Below are 20,504 nucleotides of genomic sequence, written 5' to 3' on the forward strand. Positions count from 1 at the left end.
TATGGTGTTTCCATTCACACATGCATGCAGCCTCATACACTTCCCACCCAAGGCAGAGGAGGGAAATCGTCTCCATGCCCGAGGAGCATCCAGGACCCCACCCTCCCCAGGGTACCCAGCCTGGCCTCCACCGGGAACAGAGGAAACCAGCCCCGACACGTGCCCTTCGCCTCACACCAAAACCCCGACTGCCCTGTAGGGCAGGGAAAAAGGACCAGCGCTGCCTGACCCCAGGCTCAGATCTGAGTTCCAATCCTGGCTCTACCCCTTCCTGGCCACGTGCCCTTGGAAGAGGTGAGGAACCTCTCTGAGCCTGTTGGGGCAGTCCTTTTTTCTTCGTAAAATGTGTGAAATAATGACCAGCCTCTTCATGGTTGCTGGATGAATCCACTGATTTCATGGATAGATGGATATAAACCCCAAAAGCAGCACAAAGCAGGGCATGTCGTAATGAGAGGGTCAGAGGGTGGGTGATGCGTGCTGGCCTCCTTCCCCACGGTCAGCCTGCCGCTGCCGCCGCTCCCAGCTCAGGAGCCGGCCCATCTGACCCACACGTATGCTCTTCCCTCCCGCAGACATGGGGAGCTTCGAGGAAGGCGAGAAGCGGCAGAGCGTCTCCCACGGAGAAGCAGCTGTCATCAGCGCCCCACGCATCGCCAGCTTCCCACGGCCACAGGTGACCTGGTTCCGGGACGGCCGCAAGATCCCGCCCAGCAGCCGCATGTGAGGCCCTGCTCTGGAGGGGGACGCAGGGGGCTCGCCCTGGGAGAGGGGATGGGGGACCTCCCAGATGACGAGAGAAGGCTGGTTTGCAAGCAGGGGCGTTCTGGGAACGCTCATGGCAAGACTTGGAAGCACCACAGCTCGGTTCCCCTCTCTGGGGAACCCCAGGGCGTTGGCCCCACTCTCAGCTGGACAGTCCTCCTGCCTCCCAAAGCACTTAAACCCCCGACAGGCACCAACAGAAGCCATCCCCATCCGTGGGAGGGCGCTGGCATGTCCCCGGCAGGGTGGCCACCCGGGTGTTTCCCGTGTGGGGTGCAGGAGTGGCCGTGTGTGTTTTGGCTGCGGGGAGGCGGGGAGGCCAGGGGAGGCCCGGCAGGAAGAGAAACACATGGCCCTTTCAGCATTAACAAGGACCCCTCTGTGTGGCCCAAGGCGTGGGTTGTGGCAGCCGGGCCTGTGGGCAGGACCCGTGGAGCCCACACCTCCGCAGAGGGCGAGGGGCAGAGCGTTTCCTCCAGGGACACTCCCAGGCCCCCTGAGCCGGGCCGGCCCGGGGTCTGGAGCCAGCCCAAGCTCTCTGCTTTTGGACCCCGCCTCCCCCCTCCTCCCAGAAAGCAAGAAAGACCCCCTCTGTCCCCGTCTCCTCAGGCCACAGGTCAACGGTGGGTGGAGCCCATCCTGGTCTCTGTGGGAAGCGGGAGCCAAGGTGGACAGTTCTTGCCTTGGGGGACATGAAGTCAAGTGAGAGAAGCCTCACAAGAATAACGTGCTAACACCCTGGCACCAACAGTGGCTGCCGTTCATTGAGGGGCCGCCGTGTCCCCGGACCTGAGCTGAGCACGCTACGCCATCCCCTCCACCAGGATCGGTGTGCACCTCCAAGCGAGAGACACCCCGGCTCGTTCCCCTTCCTCGTCCCAGAGTGTGCACTCACATAACATCCGCTGGATGACGGACCCTCACCACCATCCTAGGAGGTGGTTGCTCGGCCTCCACTTTACGGACAGTAAAGCACCCCGTCCGGCCCCCGCAAAGTTTAACTACTTCTCCAAGTCTCACACAGCCAATTCCAGGCTTGCCGACTCCAGGGTCAAGGACCTTCTGTCTTAGGTGGAAATTATGTGACAACAGGGACAAAGACCAGGAGAGAAGAAGGATAATAGTGATTGCACTTGTAGAGGATCGGCCCTGGAGCACTGCTTCTCAACCTGGCTACCCGTTAAAATCGTTTGTGGCCATTTAAGACGTGTTCTCTTTAGGTCCTACCCCCCGACACAGTCCGGTTTTGTTGAAATGGGGTGCACCCTGGCACTGGGAGTTTTTTAAAGCTCCCCTGTGATTCCAACCTGCAGCCACAGTTGAGAACCCCTGCCCTAGAATGTATCTGTTACCTACAGATACAGCGATGCTGCGTAACAAAAGCGCCCAGAGCCCTGAAGCAGGAAGCATTTCTATGTCCTATGAATCTCCAGATTGGGACCTTGGCGGGGCTCTCTGATTTGCCGGGGGGTCAGCTGGCTATTAACGAATTAGAATAACTGGGGGATTCAGCTCCACATGTGCCATCCCCAGCCAGTTAGCCCCGGCAGCTTCTGGCAATTGCAGAGGAGCAGAACGTGGGTTTGCCAAGCCTCTGCTAACATCCCGATGGTCAAAGCAAGGCACGTAGTAGAAGTCAGCCTCAGGGAGCAGGGGGTTTAACTCTGCCTCTTGAGCGGGAAGGCCCACGAAGTCACATGGCAAAGGCTACAGAGCAAGGGAAGAATTAGAGCTCCCCACTGCCCGCCCCGTCCACCTCCCGGGTTAACAGGTGGGCGGACTCATGGTGTGTGCATCGGCTCAGGCTCCCTCACACCTCATGAAGGGCCAGTGAAGCCCGCAGAGCATGGGTTACCATGCACACAGACAGGTGCTCCACCCCCACCCCCACACGGGCTGAGACAAGTGAGTCCTCAGCCCTCCCTAACGCCCTCCTCTGAGGTGACCGCACAGCTCCAGGTGTATCCGCGACGGCATCCTGCACGCCAGTCAGTTGGCAGAGGCTGCCTGGCACACTGTGTTGAGAAGGATGCTGAGGCCCCATCCAGGCTCAGGGGCGAGAGCAGCACCACCACGACAGTTCCGCAGTGGGCGCCGTGCCTGCGGGAGGGCCGGGGGGTGCTTCTCTCCTGCGTTCTCTGTGGCGGATGAAAGCCTCTCTCCATCCTCACTCCCACCACCCCTTGCCTAACACCTTGCCGCCCCCCCTTTTCTCGCTCCTGCCCTGTGTCCTCACCCCCCCCCCCCCCGCCACTCCCAACAGCCTCTGGCACCACGACCGAATGATCTTGGCGTGCACACACATGCCCGTCTTTGTGGTCACGCCTGCCACCTTCCCACCCACTCCAGCACTCCAGCCAAACACGAGATAGGACGCCGTGGAGATTTTATCTCAGCAATTACAGCAGATTAATATTCATGGCTGAGAGGAGAGGTCCCTGGAAGCAAATTCTCCGGCGTCTGTTTGCCAGAGATACGTATCTGATGAGCGCTATCAGCCGGAGGGGTGTGCAGGGTGCTGACGGCGGGCGCTATCTCCAGAAGGCTGCTCTCGCTGCCGGGGCAGAGACGGCGATTAGCCACACTTCGCCCGTGCCCTGGCGCTTGTTGTTGAAAAGGAGACAAGATTCCTAACAAAGACACATGCTGGGGGCTTTGGGCAGCTTCTAGGATGATTTCTTTTCTTCTTAATTAAATTATCAATTGGGCCCCCGTGGACCCGAGGAATAAAAGGGGGCTGGCTTAATAGGAGTAGTGGATGGAAGGTGGGGGTGGGAGCCGGGCCAGTCAGAGAAGTGGGAAAGACCTAGTAGGTTGGAACCTCGAGTGTGGCTGGGAAATGAAACCCAGCCCCTACCCGAGAGTTGAACCCTGACCTCCATGCTCCGAAAGAATTCCACCAGCTTCCTTCAGAGTGGGTGAATCTGGGGTGCAGCAGGCCAGAAACAGCTCCGTGCACTTTATAAGTGAGGTATGGGGTCATTCTAGAACCTTCTATCGAGGGGATGGTCATCCTGTAGAAGGCTGGAAGTCCAGAAGCCTTCCTTTGTCACCTGCTGAGGGCAGAGGGAGGGCAGATCAAAGGCCATTAGTGCTTCCCGGTCCCTCTGGCACATTCAGAGGGACATCCCTGGCCCTGAGGGCCCCAATCCAGAGCACTCTCCTTATTTTTTTTTAATTTTTATTTATTTATGATAGTCACAGAGAGAGAGAGAGAGAGAGAGGCAGAGACACAGGCAGAGGGAGAAGCAGGCTCCATGCACCGGGAGCCCGACGTGGGATTTGATCCCGGGTCTCCAGGATCGCGCCCTGGGCCAAAGGCAGGCACCAAACCACTGCGCCACCCAGGGATCCCCGAGCACTCTCCTTATAGTGCTAGTGAAGGCAATGCCAGCTGCAGTTACAGACAGACGCCCCAAGTCCCAGGGACCTAGCACCAGAGAAGTGTATTTCTTGCTCATTTATAGTCCCAGCAGAGGGGATCCCTAGGTGGCTCAGCAGTTTAGCCCCCGCCTTCGGCCCAGGGCATGATCCTGGAGTCCCGGGATCGAGTCCCACGTTGGGCTCCCTGCATGGAGCCTGCTTTTCCCTCTGCTTGTGTCTCTGCCTCTCTCTCTCTCTCTCTCTCTCTCTTTCTCTCATAAATAAATAAAATCTTTAAAAAAAAATAAAAATAAAGTCCCAGCAGAGGCGAGGCAAAGGAGGGACGCCCCTCCACAGTCATTCGGGGCCCCTGGCTGGTAGGAGCACTGCCATCCTCAACACTGGGCTTCAGAGTTGCCCTGCTCTGACAGAGGGGAGAACCTGGGAGCTATACAGGGGGGTCTTAGGGTCTGAGCCTGGATCCTCTGCCATAGGTCAGAAGCCCAGCCCCACTGCCCCATCTGGTCTCCCAACAATTTACGTCCCAGTAGAAGGGGAGCCTGAAACAGGTGGATGAACCACCACCCTCTGTGCCATCCCACCTAGGTCAGAGCATCTCCACCAGGGCACAGTCCACATTTGAGGCCCGAAAACTCATTGTTGCGCAGGCTGTCCAGTGCATTGTAGGGCACTTAGCAACATCCCTGAGCTCTACCCACGCGTTCCCGTCAGAGCCCCACGCTGTGATACCGGAACTTGTCCAGACGTTGTCAGATGTCCCCTGGAGGGTGAAGCCACCCTGATTGAAAACCACTGACCTAGAAGGATCCATCATCATATAGACAGAGGGAAAGAAGAGATCAGGAGTGGGGTGGTGTGGGTCTTCTTGGTCAAGGAGAGAAAGAAAGTATTGAAGATGGGAACCCTCCCAGGAGGCAGGAGGGGGTTCAGGGCAGGCAGATGCACTGGGGAGCGGGACCAGGCCGTGCCCAGTGCACCCACCCCCCAGAGGCCTCATCCAGCGTGTTCCCTCAGTGTGGTGTTGGAGAGGATGGGGAGCTGCCGTCAAGTGGAGACCGAGGCTCAGCGTGGAAGAGGCTGTGCTCCTTCGAGGCTGGGGCCAGAGCTCATTCTAGAACTGCCCCCAGCGCTTGACACAGCCCAGCCTTCCTCCCCGACCCTGGCCCACCCCACAAGCCACACTAAAGGACAAAAGACCCCTCTAGGAGACTTCCCTGTGGGGAAACCATACCTGTTCTTGTCCCATTTTAGCCCAACTTCATCCTACTTCCCATCAGCTCATTAGCTGGAGGGGGGTGGGGGGTTCCTCCAGGAAAAAAAAAAATGAATATAGTTAGGGTACCCAAGAATTGGGGCAGGAGGGCTTTGCCTTCCTACTTCCCAGAGCCCCGCTGACATTGGGAGACTCGGCCCACAAACCTCCCCAAAACCAGGAGAGGGGACACCAGTGCAGCCCGGCTAGAGAGGCATTAGCAAGGATGTTTATTTGAGAGCCTGTTTAAAACTCTGTAACATTCACCTAATGGGAAAATTTGAAAAGAATTCAACTGGGTCTGTCCTTGTTAAACTAACATTAAGGATGTTTAACAGCTGTCTCGGGCACATCACATTAAAATCCGAGATAGACTTGACAAACTAATGGTTTTGTTTGTCATCGAGATGATGGGTGAGGGGGGAGCCGGGCAGAGCGGACGTGGGCTGTGCTCCTGACGCTGTGTCCCCCACATCGGATGGGGTCCCCAGCTGCCCCCTGCACCGCGAAGACCAGGGGCTGCGGGGCTGCAGGGTGGGACCCCAGCAGAGGGAACCTGCACCCCACTGCCCAGGGCCTGCCTCCTTCCTCTCAGCCCGCAGCCAGCCAGTCTCATCCTTGTTGATCAGCTTCAGGGAAGGTAGAAACTGACACCCTGGGAGGGGGTTGGGGGGAGCAATGAACCCCCTTCATCGGGGTTCTGGGCCACCTGTGGCTTTGGAATCAACCTGAGTAAATGTAGGATTAGGTTAAGGCATGGATTCTGGAAGCATCCTGCTTGTTTCTAAATTCTCGATCATTGCTCATCATTCATTCCTCATTCATTCATTCCAGTGAATGGCTTTCATTGGTGTCAGACCCTCCTGGTGCAGGGATGGTCACACACAGCATCGAAGCTGTCACTTGGGAGAGGACAGACGGCCGTGAGGGCTGGGGCACCCGGAGTCAGGCGTGGGGTGGGGGCCTGGACTCTTCGTGTGGACGGTCTCAGACCTCCGTGCATGTGCTGGACATGGGTAGGACCCCGGCACTGGCAGCATGTTGGGGTTCTCTGCAGACAAGACATGCTGAAGTTGAGGCAGGAAGTGGTCCCGGGAGCTGGACTGGAGGAGGGGCTCCGGGGGCCACCGGCTTCTTGTCCCCACGCTCATCGTCCGATGCTCGGGGCCCCTGGGCCCCCTGTCAGACAAATCCTTCTCCCCTTCGCAGAGCCATCACCCTGGAGAACACCCTCGTCATCCTGTCAACGGTGGCTCCCGACGCAGGCCGCTACTACGTACAGGCCGTTAATGACAAGAACGGTGATAACAAGACCAGCCAGCCCATCACTCTTGCCGTGGAGAGTAAGTAAGCGGCCGGGCCTGGGACGGATGGAGAAGCGCGTCATTAAATCTCGGGAACGGGGCTCCGGGGGGTCGTTGGGAAGATGGAATGGTGGCGGAAGGCGGGGGGAGGCTACGGTAGGGCAGCCGAGGGGCCTCCGAGGAATCGGATGGGGAGACCCAGCTGTGGGAGGGCGAGGGTGGAAGCAGGGAGGGAGCCGGGGGCTGGACCCCGTTCCCAAGACAGATCTGAGACCCTGCATCGGGGGAGGGGACCCGCAGCTGGCCATCAGCAAGGCTGCCCGAGGCCCAGGGAGGCCATGGGAGGCAGGGGACAGTGTGTGTGTGTGTTGGGGTTACAGCCACCTCTGGGGCTCAGGTGCCCACAGGGAGAGCGTGCAGGGGCTGGGGGCTCGTCTCTAGAGGACCCCACACTCTGGAGAACAGTCTCCACTAGCTGGTACGTCCAAAGCTCTGCTGCTCCTCAGAGCCAGGCCATCTCCACTCGTGGGAACCCAGGCTCCTGCCTGAAGATGCCCCCCTGCCCCTCCCAGAAACCACCCGGCGCCCAGGAAGAGATGGGCAAAGCTCTCCCCAGTGGCAGAGACCAGATGGTAGCAAATGAAAAGGGTTAGCTCTTCGGGTCTCCTTTTGGCAAAGAGGAGGGATTTGTTCAGCCGGGACTGGAGGCAGGTGTCGGATCCCCTTTGGGGATGCTGGGAGGCCCTCCCTGGCCTGATCCTCGCCAGCCGGCCTGCAGCCCCCCTCCTCGCCGCCCCCCATCCCTCTGCACTCCATCTGGGGGAGAGAGAAGGCAGGTGAGGTGGCTCCTGCGGCAGGCCCGGGCCCCGAGAGTACGTGGGACCAGAGCTTGCGGCAGCCGCCAAACAACCCTGCAAGCTGGGGGAGCCAGATGTTTATGTCCCTTCACATCTGTACGGCTCCTGCTCCAAAAGCAAGTCTCATTTATCATCCGTGGTCGCATGGGGACACAGCTGCCAGCCGCAAGACAAAGGGTGCAGGTCTGCACGGGGCCTTCCCGTGTCCTTCCCTAGATCTGCCTCTGACTGCCAGCGTCTGGAGAGCCCAGAACGTTCCTCAGCCTTACCGCGTCCATTCCTGGGTTTTCTGAGCACCAGCAGAACCCCTTCCCACGTCCCTGGACCTCTGTGCTCCCAGGCCCCAGCTTCCAGGCGGCCTAGAAGGAAACCTGAGCGCACAGAGAAGGATCCTGACCTATCAGGGTCACACGTATAACCTCTGACATTGACCTGGGCCAGGGTCTCGGTCTGGTGCCCGTAGCCTGGGGCCCAGCCATGACGTGGGGCTGCTGTTTCTGTAGCGAAAGGAGCGTAATCATCAGAGAGAGACATTTCTCCCCCATATGTTCTCCAGTGATCAGAATACCCAGGGTCTGATAGAATTTAGTCACTGGGGAAGAGGCAATGTTCAGGGACTGAGTCAAGGCCAGGCATCTTCCTGGGTGACTCAGTTTACCCTGAGACCAGAGATTGGAGCCTCCCACTCTGCGCTCCTCGCCAGCACCCAACCTCCTCCTCGTGGGACCTAAGCCAGCGACTCCATGGGCTGACTGTGGGTGTCATTCCTGTCTGCTCCGTCTCAGCTCCCCACCCCAACCCTCCATCTGGCCCGAGGGAGGAGGGCAGGTCCCTTCCAGACCCCCGTGGCCGCCCAAGCCTCCCCCGGCTTTCTGCTTCTCCCACCCCATCGCCCCTCACCTTCTGCTCTCACGAGGCGATTTGTACTGGATTAAGAGCAGAATCTGCTGATTTTCAGCTAATTTCTCCTCCCACGAGTGATTGCACTTCAAAACCCTGTTCATGTCACTGACACAAATCCCCCAGCCTGCCTGCCAGCCAGCCAATTTCCTAGGAGCAATTGCCACTTCACCCACCCCCAGCTCCATCCCCCTGCGCCCCCCCTCTGTTCCCCCCTCCTCACCCCTTCATCCCTCCTCTGCCCCGGGGCATTTCTGCTTCTTGAAGGAGATGCCGCTGCTCTTCAGAAATGGAGACATCACGAGCAAAACCGGTGCCCACGTCGAGTTGGGCGCTGACCCCTACCCAGGGGTGACCCTGGTGACCCCACACAGACTGTCAAACCGGGACCGTGGCCCCCCACTCAGGCATCAGAGCCGCACTGTCCCGTAGAAATGTAATGGGAGCCGAGGGAGGTATTTAGGACTTGCCAATGGCTTCATTTTTTAAAAAAGGGAAAAAGCAACGGGAAATTAATTTTATTAATATATTTTATTTGCCCCAACATACCCAAAACATTACCATTTTAACATCACAATCGACAGAAAATACTAATAAGGTACGTTAACGCTGGGCTTCTTTTTTTGTACCGAGTCTTCGAAATCTCTGTGTGTTTTGTACTTGGAGCACATCTTCCCGTTGCTCAATTTTCATCTGAAATACGTGATCTGCATTTAGACCTCATCAAATTTACAGCTGGAAAGGTGATGTTGGATACCCACGTTGTTCTACACATACTTAAAAGTGGTCTAATAACTGATTTGGGGATCCGTTTTTAATTAAATGTAAATTAGATAAAATTAAATCCCATTAAATCAAAGGGGCGCCAGTCACATTTCAAGAGCTCGGAGCCACCTGTGGCTCGCACCCCCCCCCACCCCGTGTTGGATGCCTGCCTGCCCAGGAGAGGGGAGCAGCTACCTCCTGTCCCCCACAACACACACACACACACACACACACACACCCTTGACCTGTGGTCCTGGCGGGTTGCAAGTCACATGGTCCTTAAACCTCTGTTTCCTGGTGCCTCCGGCCAAGTGTAGTTGGGAGGATTGGAAGAGGTGACCCGGGGAGAATGCATCGCAGCGGTGTCCGTCCTGGTGCCTGTTCTCAGAATCATCCTGGGGCAGCAGGACCCGACCTTGCCCCTGCTGGAGAGCCCCTGTGCCTCCTAAGCCCTGGTCCGGTCCTCGGAGGCAGGAACTCCCGTGGAAGACACACCTCTCCTTGCCCTGATTCACGTGTGATTTTCCTGGCTTGACCTTTGGGCCCCATTCACCCCACGGTCCAGAGCATGAGTCCAATGAGGCAGATGTCCTGCAATGCATCCCTGAGCATGGCCAGCGGTCCTCCTCACCCCAGCTGGTCACCTGAAGGCCTGGTGAGCAAGGAGCTGATAGCACAGGGTCCGTCCTGTCCCCCGCTCCAGTGTAGAGCACCTGTCAGTAAGGTGTGTCCTGCTTGGGGCCAAGTCCGCAGCACCCGGGGCCATCTCGACCTCCCCAGTCCACCTTGAGCTGTCGTCCTCTGCCTTCACATCACACCAAGAGCTTTCATTTCCAGAATAGGAGACTGGTGAGGTCAGGGGGAGACCAGGGAACTGGGGGTGGGGGTAGGAGGGAGGAAGAAGGGACACTGGTTCCCTTTAGGGGAGGACTGGGTGAGGCACAGTGTGGGTCAGAGGTCCTGGAGGCCGGAGAAGGGGATCCACAGAGCTAAATATGCTGAGCAGTCAGAGAACCAGAGTGGAGATAGGGGATGTGCACCCAGGAGGTCACGGGTGACGGGGAGGAGAATGGGTGCATGAGGGCTGCGGGGAGGGGAGCGGGGGTGCAGGTGGAAGCCAGAAGGGAAATCTGTTTCCTTCTGTGCCCGAGCAAGGGCTGAGCCAGGGAGATGATTTGGGGTGTGGTTAATGGCATGGGTTTGCATCCCCGGAGACCTGGTCCCATTCCTGGTTTGGCCCCTCATTAGCGACTGTCACTGGAAACTAAGCTACTTCACGTCTCTGGCTTTCTCAGCTTTCTCATGTGTAAATTGGGGATGACAATATCGACCTGCCCCTGGTGGCCCATTGTGACCTTCCCCTCCTGGTTGCGTCCGGGTCCATCACGTGGTTTGGGCGGGTTGAGGGTGGAAGACCAGGAAGTCGTCCCCCAAGCACAGGCAGGTAAACCGCAAGGGGACAGACTGTCATTTAATTAGGACCTACTGTGTGCCCCGAGACCAGCCACCTCTGCTGAGACCCTTCTTCCCAGCATCCCCCCCATCAGCGCTAAACCCCCAGGATGGCTGGCATAGAGCAAGGGGTAGAAGCAGGTCCCCCCACCCCAGGCCTTCCTTCACTGGGACAGGGATCCCCAGCTGCAGCTGGTCCCTCCCCTCAGGCCCCAGGGCCGCTGCCAGGACCTCTAGGGTCCCCGGGTGGGTGTCAGTCCCTGCTCAGCCCTGTTTGTCCACAGGTTGCCCTGAGACCCTGGGGCGGCCCTCCTATCTTTAAACTCCAAGGGCTCGGTTTACCTGGCTCCTCAGTGGGGGGCGCCGCTCGGGCTCTAACTGTCTCTTCTCCTCCTCTTGCCCCATTAATCTGGGCCGTGGTACCTGCACGCCCGGGCGTGTAATAAACAACTTAGAGCACACTTTTATGGATTCAGCTATATCAGCAGCTTTCAATCCGATCGCTCTTTATGGCACCTACATGAGGCTTTTATATTGTTGCAATTATTTTACTTTATATGCTTCCTTTCTTCCCCCTTCATTTTACTTTATTTTTTACATTTTATTCCCTTTTCTAGCAAAGCCTGGAGTCCAGGCGGGAAAACCTGCCCAGGGCTGACCAGCGCGGCCCAGAGCAGCAGCGGGACCGCGACATGCTGTCCCCATTAAGAATGTCCCTGTCCTGTCCACCACCCCCCACCCCACCCCAACCAGGGCTGTGCAGGTCATTATATCTGCCACCTCCAGAGCCTCCTGGGAAGGAGCCAACTGGATGGATTTTTTTGCAAGAGAAAAGCCCTCTGTGGTTGTACTTTCAGGAGCCATGGGGCAGGTGCACAGAGAATATTGGAGTTTCTGCCAATATTGGGCCTGCGCCGACCCACAAAGATGAGAGTCTGGCCACTTCTTGAGGAAACTCAAAAAATACAAGAGGCAAAGCTACTGCCTCTCTAAGAAGAGTTCGGGGTCTTGTGTCTATAAAGCCCGCTCGTGATAACGTTCTCTCAGGATCGCCAATCCTGAAGCTGTGCCGGGGAAAGCTCTGGGTCCGTTCACCTCGCAAACCTACGTGAGCCCCTACTGTGTGCCCCACACCTGTCCTGTGCTGGAGAAGGAGGCGTGAGCCAGGCTGTCTTAGCTCGGGCTGCGGTAACAGGTCCCCCCCCCCCCCCCCCCCGCCGGGGCTTGAGCACAGGCAGCGACCTCTCAGCTGGGGAAGTCTAAGGTCAAGGGATCAGCACCACTGAGTTGTGCTGAGGCCTCTCCTCCTGACTTGCACACAGCCGCCTCCTCGCTGCGTCCTCGAGTGGCAGAGACAGAGCTCTGGTGTCTCTTTCTCTTCCGATCAGGGCACCAGCCCTGTTGGGTTAAGGCCCCACCCTTATGACCTCATTTAAGCTGATGGCCGAGGAAAGACCCCCATCTCCAGATACAGCCACATGGGGGTTAGGGCTTCAACAGATGGATTTGGAGGGGACATAATGCAGCCCAAAGCAAGGATCTGTGAGGTTCCTGACCCGGGGAATGTATTAGCTTCCTTGGGCTGCTGTCACAAAGGTCTACACCTTGGGCGGCTCGTGACAATGGAAATGTACTCTGACAGTTTTACAGGCCAGATGTCTGAAATCAAGGTGTCGGCAGGCTTGTGCACGCTTGGAAAGGTCTAGGGGAGGATCCTCCTTGCCTCTCAGCTTCTGGTGGTGGCCGGCAATCCTTTGCATTCCTTGCCTTGGAGATAGAGGACTCCAGTCTCTGCCTCCATGCTCAACTGGCCTCCCTCCCCCCCCCCCATAAGTTCATGTGTCTGTGTCTGTGTCACATTTCACTCTTGTAAGGACACATTGTATGGGATGTCGCCACCCCCCCCCCCATACAGAAGGACTTCATTTTAACTTGATCACACCTGCAGAGACTCTATTTCCAAATAAGGCCACATCCACATCTACCATGGATGTGAATTGGGGGGATTACTATTTGACCCAGTACAGGGGGTCTGCATTCAGGTGGAAGAGGTGGCAAGGAGGGAAGGATTTTGAAGGCAAAGACAGGACAAGGGGCTGAGGGGGAGGAGATGTTGTATGACAGGAAGTGGGGAGGGCTCTGGAGGTCTCCAGTGGGCACTTCCTGGACACCAGGGATATGCATGAACAGAGGAGGAGAGGTGAGAGGGACCCGAGGGTCACACCTGCAGGTTCGGCTCTAGCACTGCTTGGGTGGCTGCCCCAAGGTCACCTGCCCCACTCCATGAGGGCAAAAGTCTCCTGTGGCATCAGCCTCTAATAGGGGCCGGACAGAGGATTGGGACAGGATTCCCAACCTCTGTCTCCAGCTAACCCCTGACCTCTCCCCAGATGTCGGGGGGCCTGCCGACCCCATCGCCCCAACCATCATCATTCCTCCCAAGAACACCAGCGTGGTGGCCGGGACCTCGGAGGTGACCATGGAGTGTGTGGCCAATGCCAGGTGGGTAGTGCTTCCCCCGCCACCCCGTTCCCCTTCACCCTTAACTCCACCCGGTGCTCCTGACCTGTGGGCTCCAAGAGGACCAGCCTGAGTTCAGGAAGGTCTGGAGGTGTCACAGGAGGACCCAGGAAAGGAGGTGGAGCATTTACCCTGGAGGAGGGGTGACGAGTGTACCTACTGGCTAATGCCAGAGGGTTGTTGGATACGATCCAGGCTGGCTCATTCTTGTGGCCCGAGAGGAGAGACCAGGTCCCGGTGGAAGTTACAAGGCAGCAGATATCAGCCCAGGATAGCGATGCCTCACTTGTAGCCCTGAGAGTGACCTGGAAGGGGCCGGTGTCACTCTTGCACGCAGGCACCTGTGACAGGGACGCCAGGCAGGGAGATGATTCACGTGGGGGACTTGGCAGGAGGGCAGACCTGGGGTCGGGCACAATTGCAACCCCTTCCTGGCCATGTGCCACCCTCCCTTCTCTCATGCAGGAAACAAATAATTAAATACACAGGTAAATAAAACACTCACGGCACTGCAGGCCACATCACGTGTGGGTGCTGAGCTGCGCTTCCCATGCAATTTCTGTTCCTCCGACGACTACCCCGAAGCCCAGAGAGGGCAAGCAGGTGACCCAGCTGGCCAACAGCAGGGTGGCAATAGAACAGGCCACCCTCGAGATCCAGGCCCGTTGCCATGCTCTGGGCCTCAGTCTCCTCAGCTGTAAAATGGGAATGATTGGAGCACCCACTTCCCCAGTAAGGCAGGTAGGGCGAGTACGGAACCCACCTTGGAGTACACAAGAAAGGTGCTAGGATGTGATGGGTGTGGGGGTCAGACCAAGGGCTCTGAGGCTGTTGAAAGTTCCTGGAAAGGTGTCCTGTCTCAGCTGTGAAAGACCGAAGCGTGAGGCAGGCTAAGGACACAGAGACGACCCGCAGCCGAGAACCTGCCTCACATCACAGGAGCCAGTGTTGCCCACACTTCCTTGACCACGGGACCCTTTCCATGGGACCCTCTGCACACCCTGTAAGCTAGCACAGACACCCCCCCCCCGCCGCCCCCGGGATCCGCCAGGTGCTAACCTGGAGAGCAGGCCAAGGCCGATCTGGGGGGGGATCTTGAGCGCCAGGGTTGGGGATGGGGTGCCCAACTCACCCTCTGGTGAAGTCGGGAGCAGGTATGTCCTTCTGCCTGCCTCGCCCTCTCCAAACCCTGGGTGTTTCTCTCCTGCTCCTCCTCGTCCTGTCGCCCGGTCTCTGTCCCTGTCCTGCCCGCTGGCTCCAGTTTGGATGTGGGGCCGCCCCAGGGCACAGAAGAGTGAGACACCCAGCTCTGGGGCCCCCGGTTCCGACCATGCACCCAGTCAGTGCCGGGCTGTGCTCCAGGTGCTCCCCTGAGCTAGAGCATCCACCATCCCCACAACCCCCCGGGAGGCACACATGTCCCGTTTCGTAGACAAGGAAACTGAGAAGTGGTGGGGGCTGGGGCCCTGGGCCTGCACTCCCACCCCCCCCCACCCCCCCAGCCCTGGCCCTCGGGCCTCTCGGGGTCCCTGGGGCTGAGACCCTGCCTCCCTCACGCCCTCCAGGCCCCTGATCAAGCTGTACATCATTTGGAAGAAAGACGGGGTGCCGCTGTCGGCCGGCATCAGCGACTACAACCGCCGGCTGACCATCCCCAGCCCCACGGGCAGCGACGCTGGCTACTACGAGTGCGAGGCTGTCCTGCGCAGCAGCAGCGTCCCCTCGGTCGTCCGTGGAGCCTACTTGTCTGTGCTGGGTGAGATGGGGCAGGGCTGCTGGGGTCCCCCCCCCGCCCCTCCAGGGCTGAGGGCAGTATGGCCAGAGCCTTCTGAAGGGTGACCCGAGCAGTGGCTGTCTCAAAAGGAGCATGGCTCTGAGCCCCTCCCCTGGTCCTTCCTCCTGCAGAACCGCCTCAGTTTGTCAAGGAGCCTGAGAGACACATCACGGCGGAGATGGAGAAAGTGGTGGACATTCCCTGTCGGGCCAAAGGTAACCAGCAGCGTGGTCAGAGGGGAACAAGGACCCCGCCACCGCCCTCCCCAGACCTTCAGCCCCTGCCTGTCCCTGTCACAAACTCTTCTAAATTCCACTCCCTCCTCCGGGCAGCATCACCGAGCAGGGATCCTGTCTGGCTGTGGGAAGACACCCCAGGAAACAAACAGGCCAAATTACCATAATCTCAGGACTTGAAATCGACCCACGTCACCATAACTTGGGGGTGACAAATGAATCCAAATTACCGTAATTTCAGGATAGGTGACAGACTGAAATGGCCCATAATTGGAGAGTCGTAGACGATGCCAAATTACCGTAATGTCAGAGCTGCTGGAACTTGGGTGCCTCTCGCCGGAGATGGGTCTCATGAGCTCCACCTGGTTTCTGGGACATTTTGCTCCATTTTCTCCCCTGCTCTCTCTACTTAACCCCCCTTGTCAGAGATCCTGGGGAATTTCTTCTTTCCCCACCCCCAACCTCCCTCTTTCTGGCCCAGCAGAGCTCTAGCCCGAAACCAGAGTGAAGCCTGGGGTTGATCAGATGGGAGGAAGAGAACGTGCGCTATGGCCCGAGGTCTGATTGTGAGCAAAGAGCCAGGACGTAGCTCGGGCAGGAGGGGAGTCACAGTGGAAGGGGCGAGTCAGGACCCCCCTTCGGAGAACACACAAGGGGGAGGCAAAGATCCAGTCGTTCACCCAATGGACGTTTTTGGGGGGTTTACCAATGTGCCCTCGGGCTAGGGAGACGCGGGCTGAACCAAACGGCCAAATCCTTGCTGTTCCAAAACGTATTTTTTTAAGAGGAAGGCAGACCCACCAATAAACAAATAAAAATGCCTCATTTCATTTCATGGAAAATGCCAGGGGTTGTGAGAGGCCCCATTGTTTTATGTGCCACCAAGAAAGAAAAAAGACTGTCGGTGAAATTATGACGCGCTTTGGGTAGTAAGACACGTCCTGAACGCAGAGATGTTACCACGTGAAAGAGCGTGCCCCGTGGAACGGGTGAAATTCAGCGTCCTAGGATGTCAGGGAGGAGAAGTGCTGGGAAAGAGAAAGAAGCCGGCGGGCTTGGGGGGCTAGGAGCGATGGGGTGCTCTTTTGAATGGAGTGTGGGAGCTCCTCTGGGGAAGTCACATTTGAGCAGAGACCCGGGGACAGGGGGGTAGGTTGGGGGTACCTGTGGGAAGACCATGCAAGGCCAGGGGTGCAGGGCTTGGGCAAGGCTGAGAGATAGGGACCCCCCCATTCACCTCTCTCTGCAGACGGGGTAGGAAGGGGCTTCCAGAGGCCATCCAAGGACCGCTAGCCCCCTCTGCATGCCCCTTGACACGGGACTCTGTGGTCATGTGAGTTTGGGAAACCAGCCCCCAGTTGGAGGTTCCCAGAGCACACCACAGGCTCTCCTAAATTCAGGGGCTGTTCTAAAAAAATTTCATTTGTCCAATCTAGCATTTCCAAGCTAAACTTGGAACCCCTGCTATTGTAAGAACTTGAGAAATGCCACTCTGAGAACTTCTTTCACCTCTTCCGAGACCACCAGTGGCACCTCCGAGAAGGTTCTAGAAACCAAGACACACGAGGACCCCCTGCACACACCCTTCAGACCCCCAGGCCCAGCCTCCGCCTGAGCACCCCTCAGAGGCGGGAGGGAGGGAGCCCGGAGGTGGGCTGACTGTGGGCCCGTGTCCCCCCCCAGGTGTGCCACCGCCCTCCATCACCTGGTACAAGGACGCAGCCGTGGTGGAGGTGGAGAGGCTGAACCGCTTCCGGCAGCGTGGCGACGGGGGCCTGCAGATCAGCGGGCTGGTGCCCGACGACACAGGCATGTTCCAGTGCTTCGCCCGCAATGCGGCCGGCGAGGTGCAGACCTCCACCTACCTGGCCGTCACCAGTAAGTTGCGTCTTCTCCGCCCTGGCCCTGAGCCCGTCCCGCCCGGGACGCAGCCTTCCTCCAAGCCAGCAGCCTCCTGAGAAAAGATGCAGGGACATTTTGCAGGGATGAGATTCCAGAAGACCGTCCGCCCCCTCCGCTGCCGGGGTGGCTCCAGCCAGTTACGCCCACTGCCTTCCCAGCCCGGGTCTGGTGCTCCGGAGCCCCGAGCCCAGGACAGGTTCACTGGCTCTGGGAGAAGCAGCTGTGAACCCACAGGCCCCGCCCTGGCATCACAGCTGCCCCTGGCATCCCGGGCGAGGCTGAAGCCGCCCCGCCCCAGCAGAGCAGGCTTGCTGCCTTCTCCAGAGGGAGCCAGAGCTTTAATCTCAGTCCCCACTTCAAACCTTTTGCCCTCTTGGAGTCTCTTCTGGGGGTTTTGACAGCTCTCCTGCCCTCTTAATGGAGTTGCATTAGCGCGAAATGCTACATGAGTGGTCACATCGTAGAGGGCAGAGCTCTGTGCGCATGCAAAGTGCCACTGGGCTCCCTCGTCTCGGCAGCAAAAGGACAGACGGTCATGGGCCTCCTTGAGCCGCTCCGGGCTCATCACCCAGACCCGCAGAAGTCCCCAGACAGGGCAGCCACGGAGCAGAGGGTGAGCTGGGTTTGCCCAGAGGGGCAGTCGGGGCAGAAAGGCTGCCGTCTTGCTGGGATGAGTGCAGGTGAAGCTGGTGCCCAAGCCGGTCCCTTCCTGAGCTCTGCTCCCACGAGCTCTGACCGGACGGTTCCCTGAGAGCAGGGCTCGGGAAGGCAGGCCAGAAGCTAGAAGGCTGTACTCAGCTCAGCCAGGCTGTGGACTCTCCAGGCCCAAGGCTCGTGCAAAGCAGCTCATGTTCCTCTGTTGCCTTTAACCACCTTTTCTTTTAAGAAATCAGAGCCTCGATGTCATGTTCAGTGAAGGATGGACCCCATTTATCTCGTCTTGGAGGGTGGGAGCTGCCCTCAGAGATCCTCAGTTTCCCCAAAAATGGAGGTCTAAGAATCAAGCCTGGGTCCTTCCACAGAGCAGGTGGTACAGGGAGCCCCCGAGGGCCTTCTGGGCTTCTCTCCAGTGCCGGGGTCCCCTCAGGACACCTGCATCCTTCTCTGCGGCGGGACCCACAGCAGCCAGAGTGGCAGGGGCAGGACGAGGACTTGGCCCTCTGGCTGTGGGAGCTCCTCAAGGGTGTAGCTAAGAGGCTCCACTGTCTCCGTTTGTAGGCATCGCCCCCAACATCACCAGAGGCCCCTTGGACAGCACAGTGATCGACGGCATGTCGGTGGTACTGGCTTGCGAGACTTCGGGGGCACCCCGGCCGGCCATCACTTGGCAGAAAGGTAGATGGGACTGATCTCTTGGAGGTCTTAGAGGATGTGGCCATGTGACCATCGAGTCCTCAGATCTCCATTCTGGAGCCAGCTGGGTTGGGTTCCCTACGTACGGTGGTGAAGGTCGTGCACTGCACACCCCAGGAGGGCATCTCTCACCTCACAGTATGTCCCACGTGCCGCCCTGCTGGGCTCAAGGCATCTTCGGAGACCTGGGACCTCAGGTGAATTATTTACTCACTCCAAGCCTCAGGGTCCCCATATGTAAACTGAGGACAGGAGTTACACGCACCTCGGGCTGGCATGAGGGCGAAACAGGCGCATGCACGGGAAGAGCATGATGCCCAGCGAATGGCGGCTGTGTGATGGTCATATTGTGGTGGCGGTCGTGAGTGCACGCGGTGGGCCCTCCCTCCCGGGCAGCATGGAAGGCTCCGGAACCCTGCACCAGCAGAGCTCAAGCAGTACCCACCCCCCTGCCGTGTGCCCCTTCCACCCCCATTTCGGAAACTCGCCTTCCCAACTCTCCCCATGTACACACGCGTGGTCGCTCCCTCTCACCCCCACATCTGCTACACGGAAGCTTCTCGGCAGGACTCACTTGCCCACGCCCCTTAGGCCTCCTCACGCCCCGCCTCCCCCGTGGCTTTATTTCTCCACCTCCTAACGGATAACCTGCCTACTCATTCTGCCTATTGCCTGACACCCCAAGTCAGGGGGTGTTCAGCTTTGCCCGCTGCCGTCTCTGTAGGGCCCAGGATGGGGTCTGACACATGGTAGTTGCTCCATGAGTATTTGGGAAATGAGTGTAAGCACAGACGGGTACGTGTGTGGACGCAGACACCCTCACCTGCCACGCTCACTAGTTCAATATTCCTGCTCACGTGTGTAAAGAGACACACCCACAGACTTGCCCGTGAGGTTGCCCCTCTGTACAGACAGGTGGGATTTTCTTTAAGATAGATATAATCGGGGCGCCGGGGGCTCAGGCAGTTGGGCACCTGCCTTCGGCTCATCCCAGCATGATCCTGGGGTCCTGGGATCCAGTCCCGCATCATTGGGATCCCTGCTCAGCTGGGAGTCTGCTTCTGTCTCTCTCTCTCTCTGTGCTCTCCCCCCCCCCCCAAATAAATAAACAAAATCTTAAAAGTAAAATAAAATAGATGTAATCGCCCAAAGCTGCCCTCTCGGGCTCCTGCACGGGGCCTGTCACCGCCAGGCCCCAGGACCCCCTCCCAGGCCCCGCTCTGCCCCCACTCCTTGCTGCCCCCACCCCTCACTTTCTCCTGCTCTCCTGAAGGTGACTCTCAGAAGCATCTTGCCGCAGGATGCCCGTCACCACCTTGTCAGAGCCGTCTGCCCCCTCCCCCCGGCCCGGGTGCCAGCTGTCTCCAAGAGCTGTGCCTGGCTGCATCAGGAGACAGTCCCTGGCCTTCTTTGGTGAAGGGCAGACAGCGCGGTGGGTGGAGAGACGCCAGGAGACCCGGGCTCTGTGACCGAGTGCCCTTGTGCCTGTCACCGTGTCGGAAGCCTATCAGGGCCTCAGCCCTGACCCCGGCCCTGCCCCCCCCCCGCCCCCGCCACCACCCAGGCCCTCCCAGCATTTCTAAAGCTGGGGGAACCCGCCTGAACAGCACCTGCCCAGAGCTGCCAGGGAGCAGGAGACGTGAGGTCTCAGAGGGCCAAGGGCTGCGTGCTGCAGCCCCAGCCCACCCCGAGCCCACCTCGTGTCGCCCCCAGGGGAGCGCATCTTGGCCAGCGGCTCTGTGCAGCTGCCTCGCTTCACGCTGCTGGAGTCCGGCAGCCTGCTCATCAGCCCCACGCACATCTCCGACGCTGGGACCTACACCTGCTTGGCCACCAACTCTCGGGGGGTCGACGAAGCCTCGGCTGACCTGGTCGTGTGGGGTGAGTGTGCAGAGTGGGAACACTTCCCAGGTCGGTGCATTGAGTGTGTGCTGAGCCAGCACCTCCTCGTCCACAGGGCTGTCTCACCGGGGTGCTTTTTGTAAGAAGGACAGGGGACAAATTAACCCGGAGTCGGGGGGGGGGGGTGCCCGGGAAGGC

The 20,504-nt window shown here is 58.7% G+C and overlaps 1 protein-coding gene across 1 annotated transcript in view; it reads left to right on the forward strand.

Moving 5' to 3' along the window:
- SDK2 (sidekick cell adhesion molecule 2) overlaps positions 1-20,504 on the forward strand; it is a 259,178-nt gene that overhangs the window by 161,046 nt on the left and 77,628 nt on the right. The window contains exons 4-11 of the mRNA XM_025999673.2: positions 576-723; positions 6,611-6,744; positions 13,070-13,181; positions 14,765-14,955; positions 15,105-15,188; positions 16,893-17,087; positions 18,330-18,446; positions 20,178-20,345. Of these exons, the coding sequence (XP_025855458.1) occupies positions 576-723; positions 6,611-6,744; positions 13,070-13,181; positions 14,765-14,955; positions 15,105-15,188; positions 16,893-17,087; positions 18,330-18,446; positions 20,178-20,345 (1,149 nt within the window). The remainder of the gene's footprint in view (positions 1-575; positions 724-6,610; positions 6,745-13,069; positions 13,182-14,764; positions 14,956-15,104; positions 15,189-16,892; positions 17,088-18,329; positions 18,447-20,177; positions 20,346-20,504) is intronic.

The sequence above is a fragment of the Vulpes vulpes genome, chromosome 2 (genome assembly GCF_048418805.1).
Source record: "Vulpes vulpes isolate BD-2025 chromosome 2, VulVul3, whole genome shotgun sequence".
NCBI lineage: Eukaryota > Metazoa > Chordata > Mammalia > Carnivora > Canidae > Vulpes > Vulpes vulpes.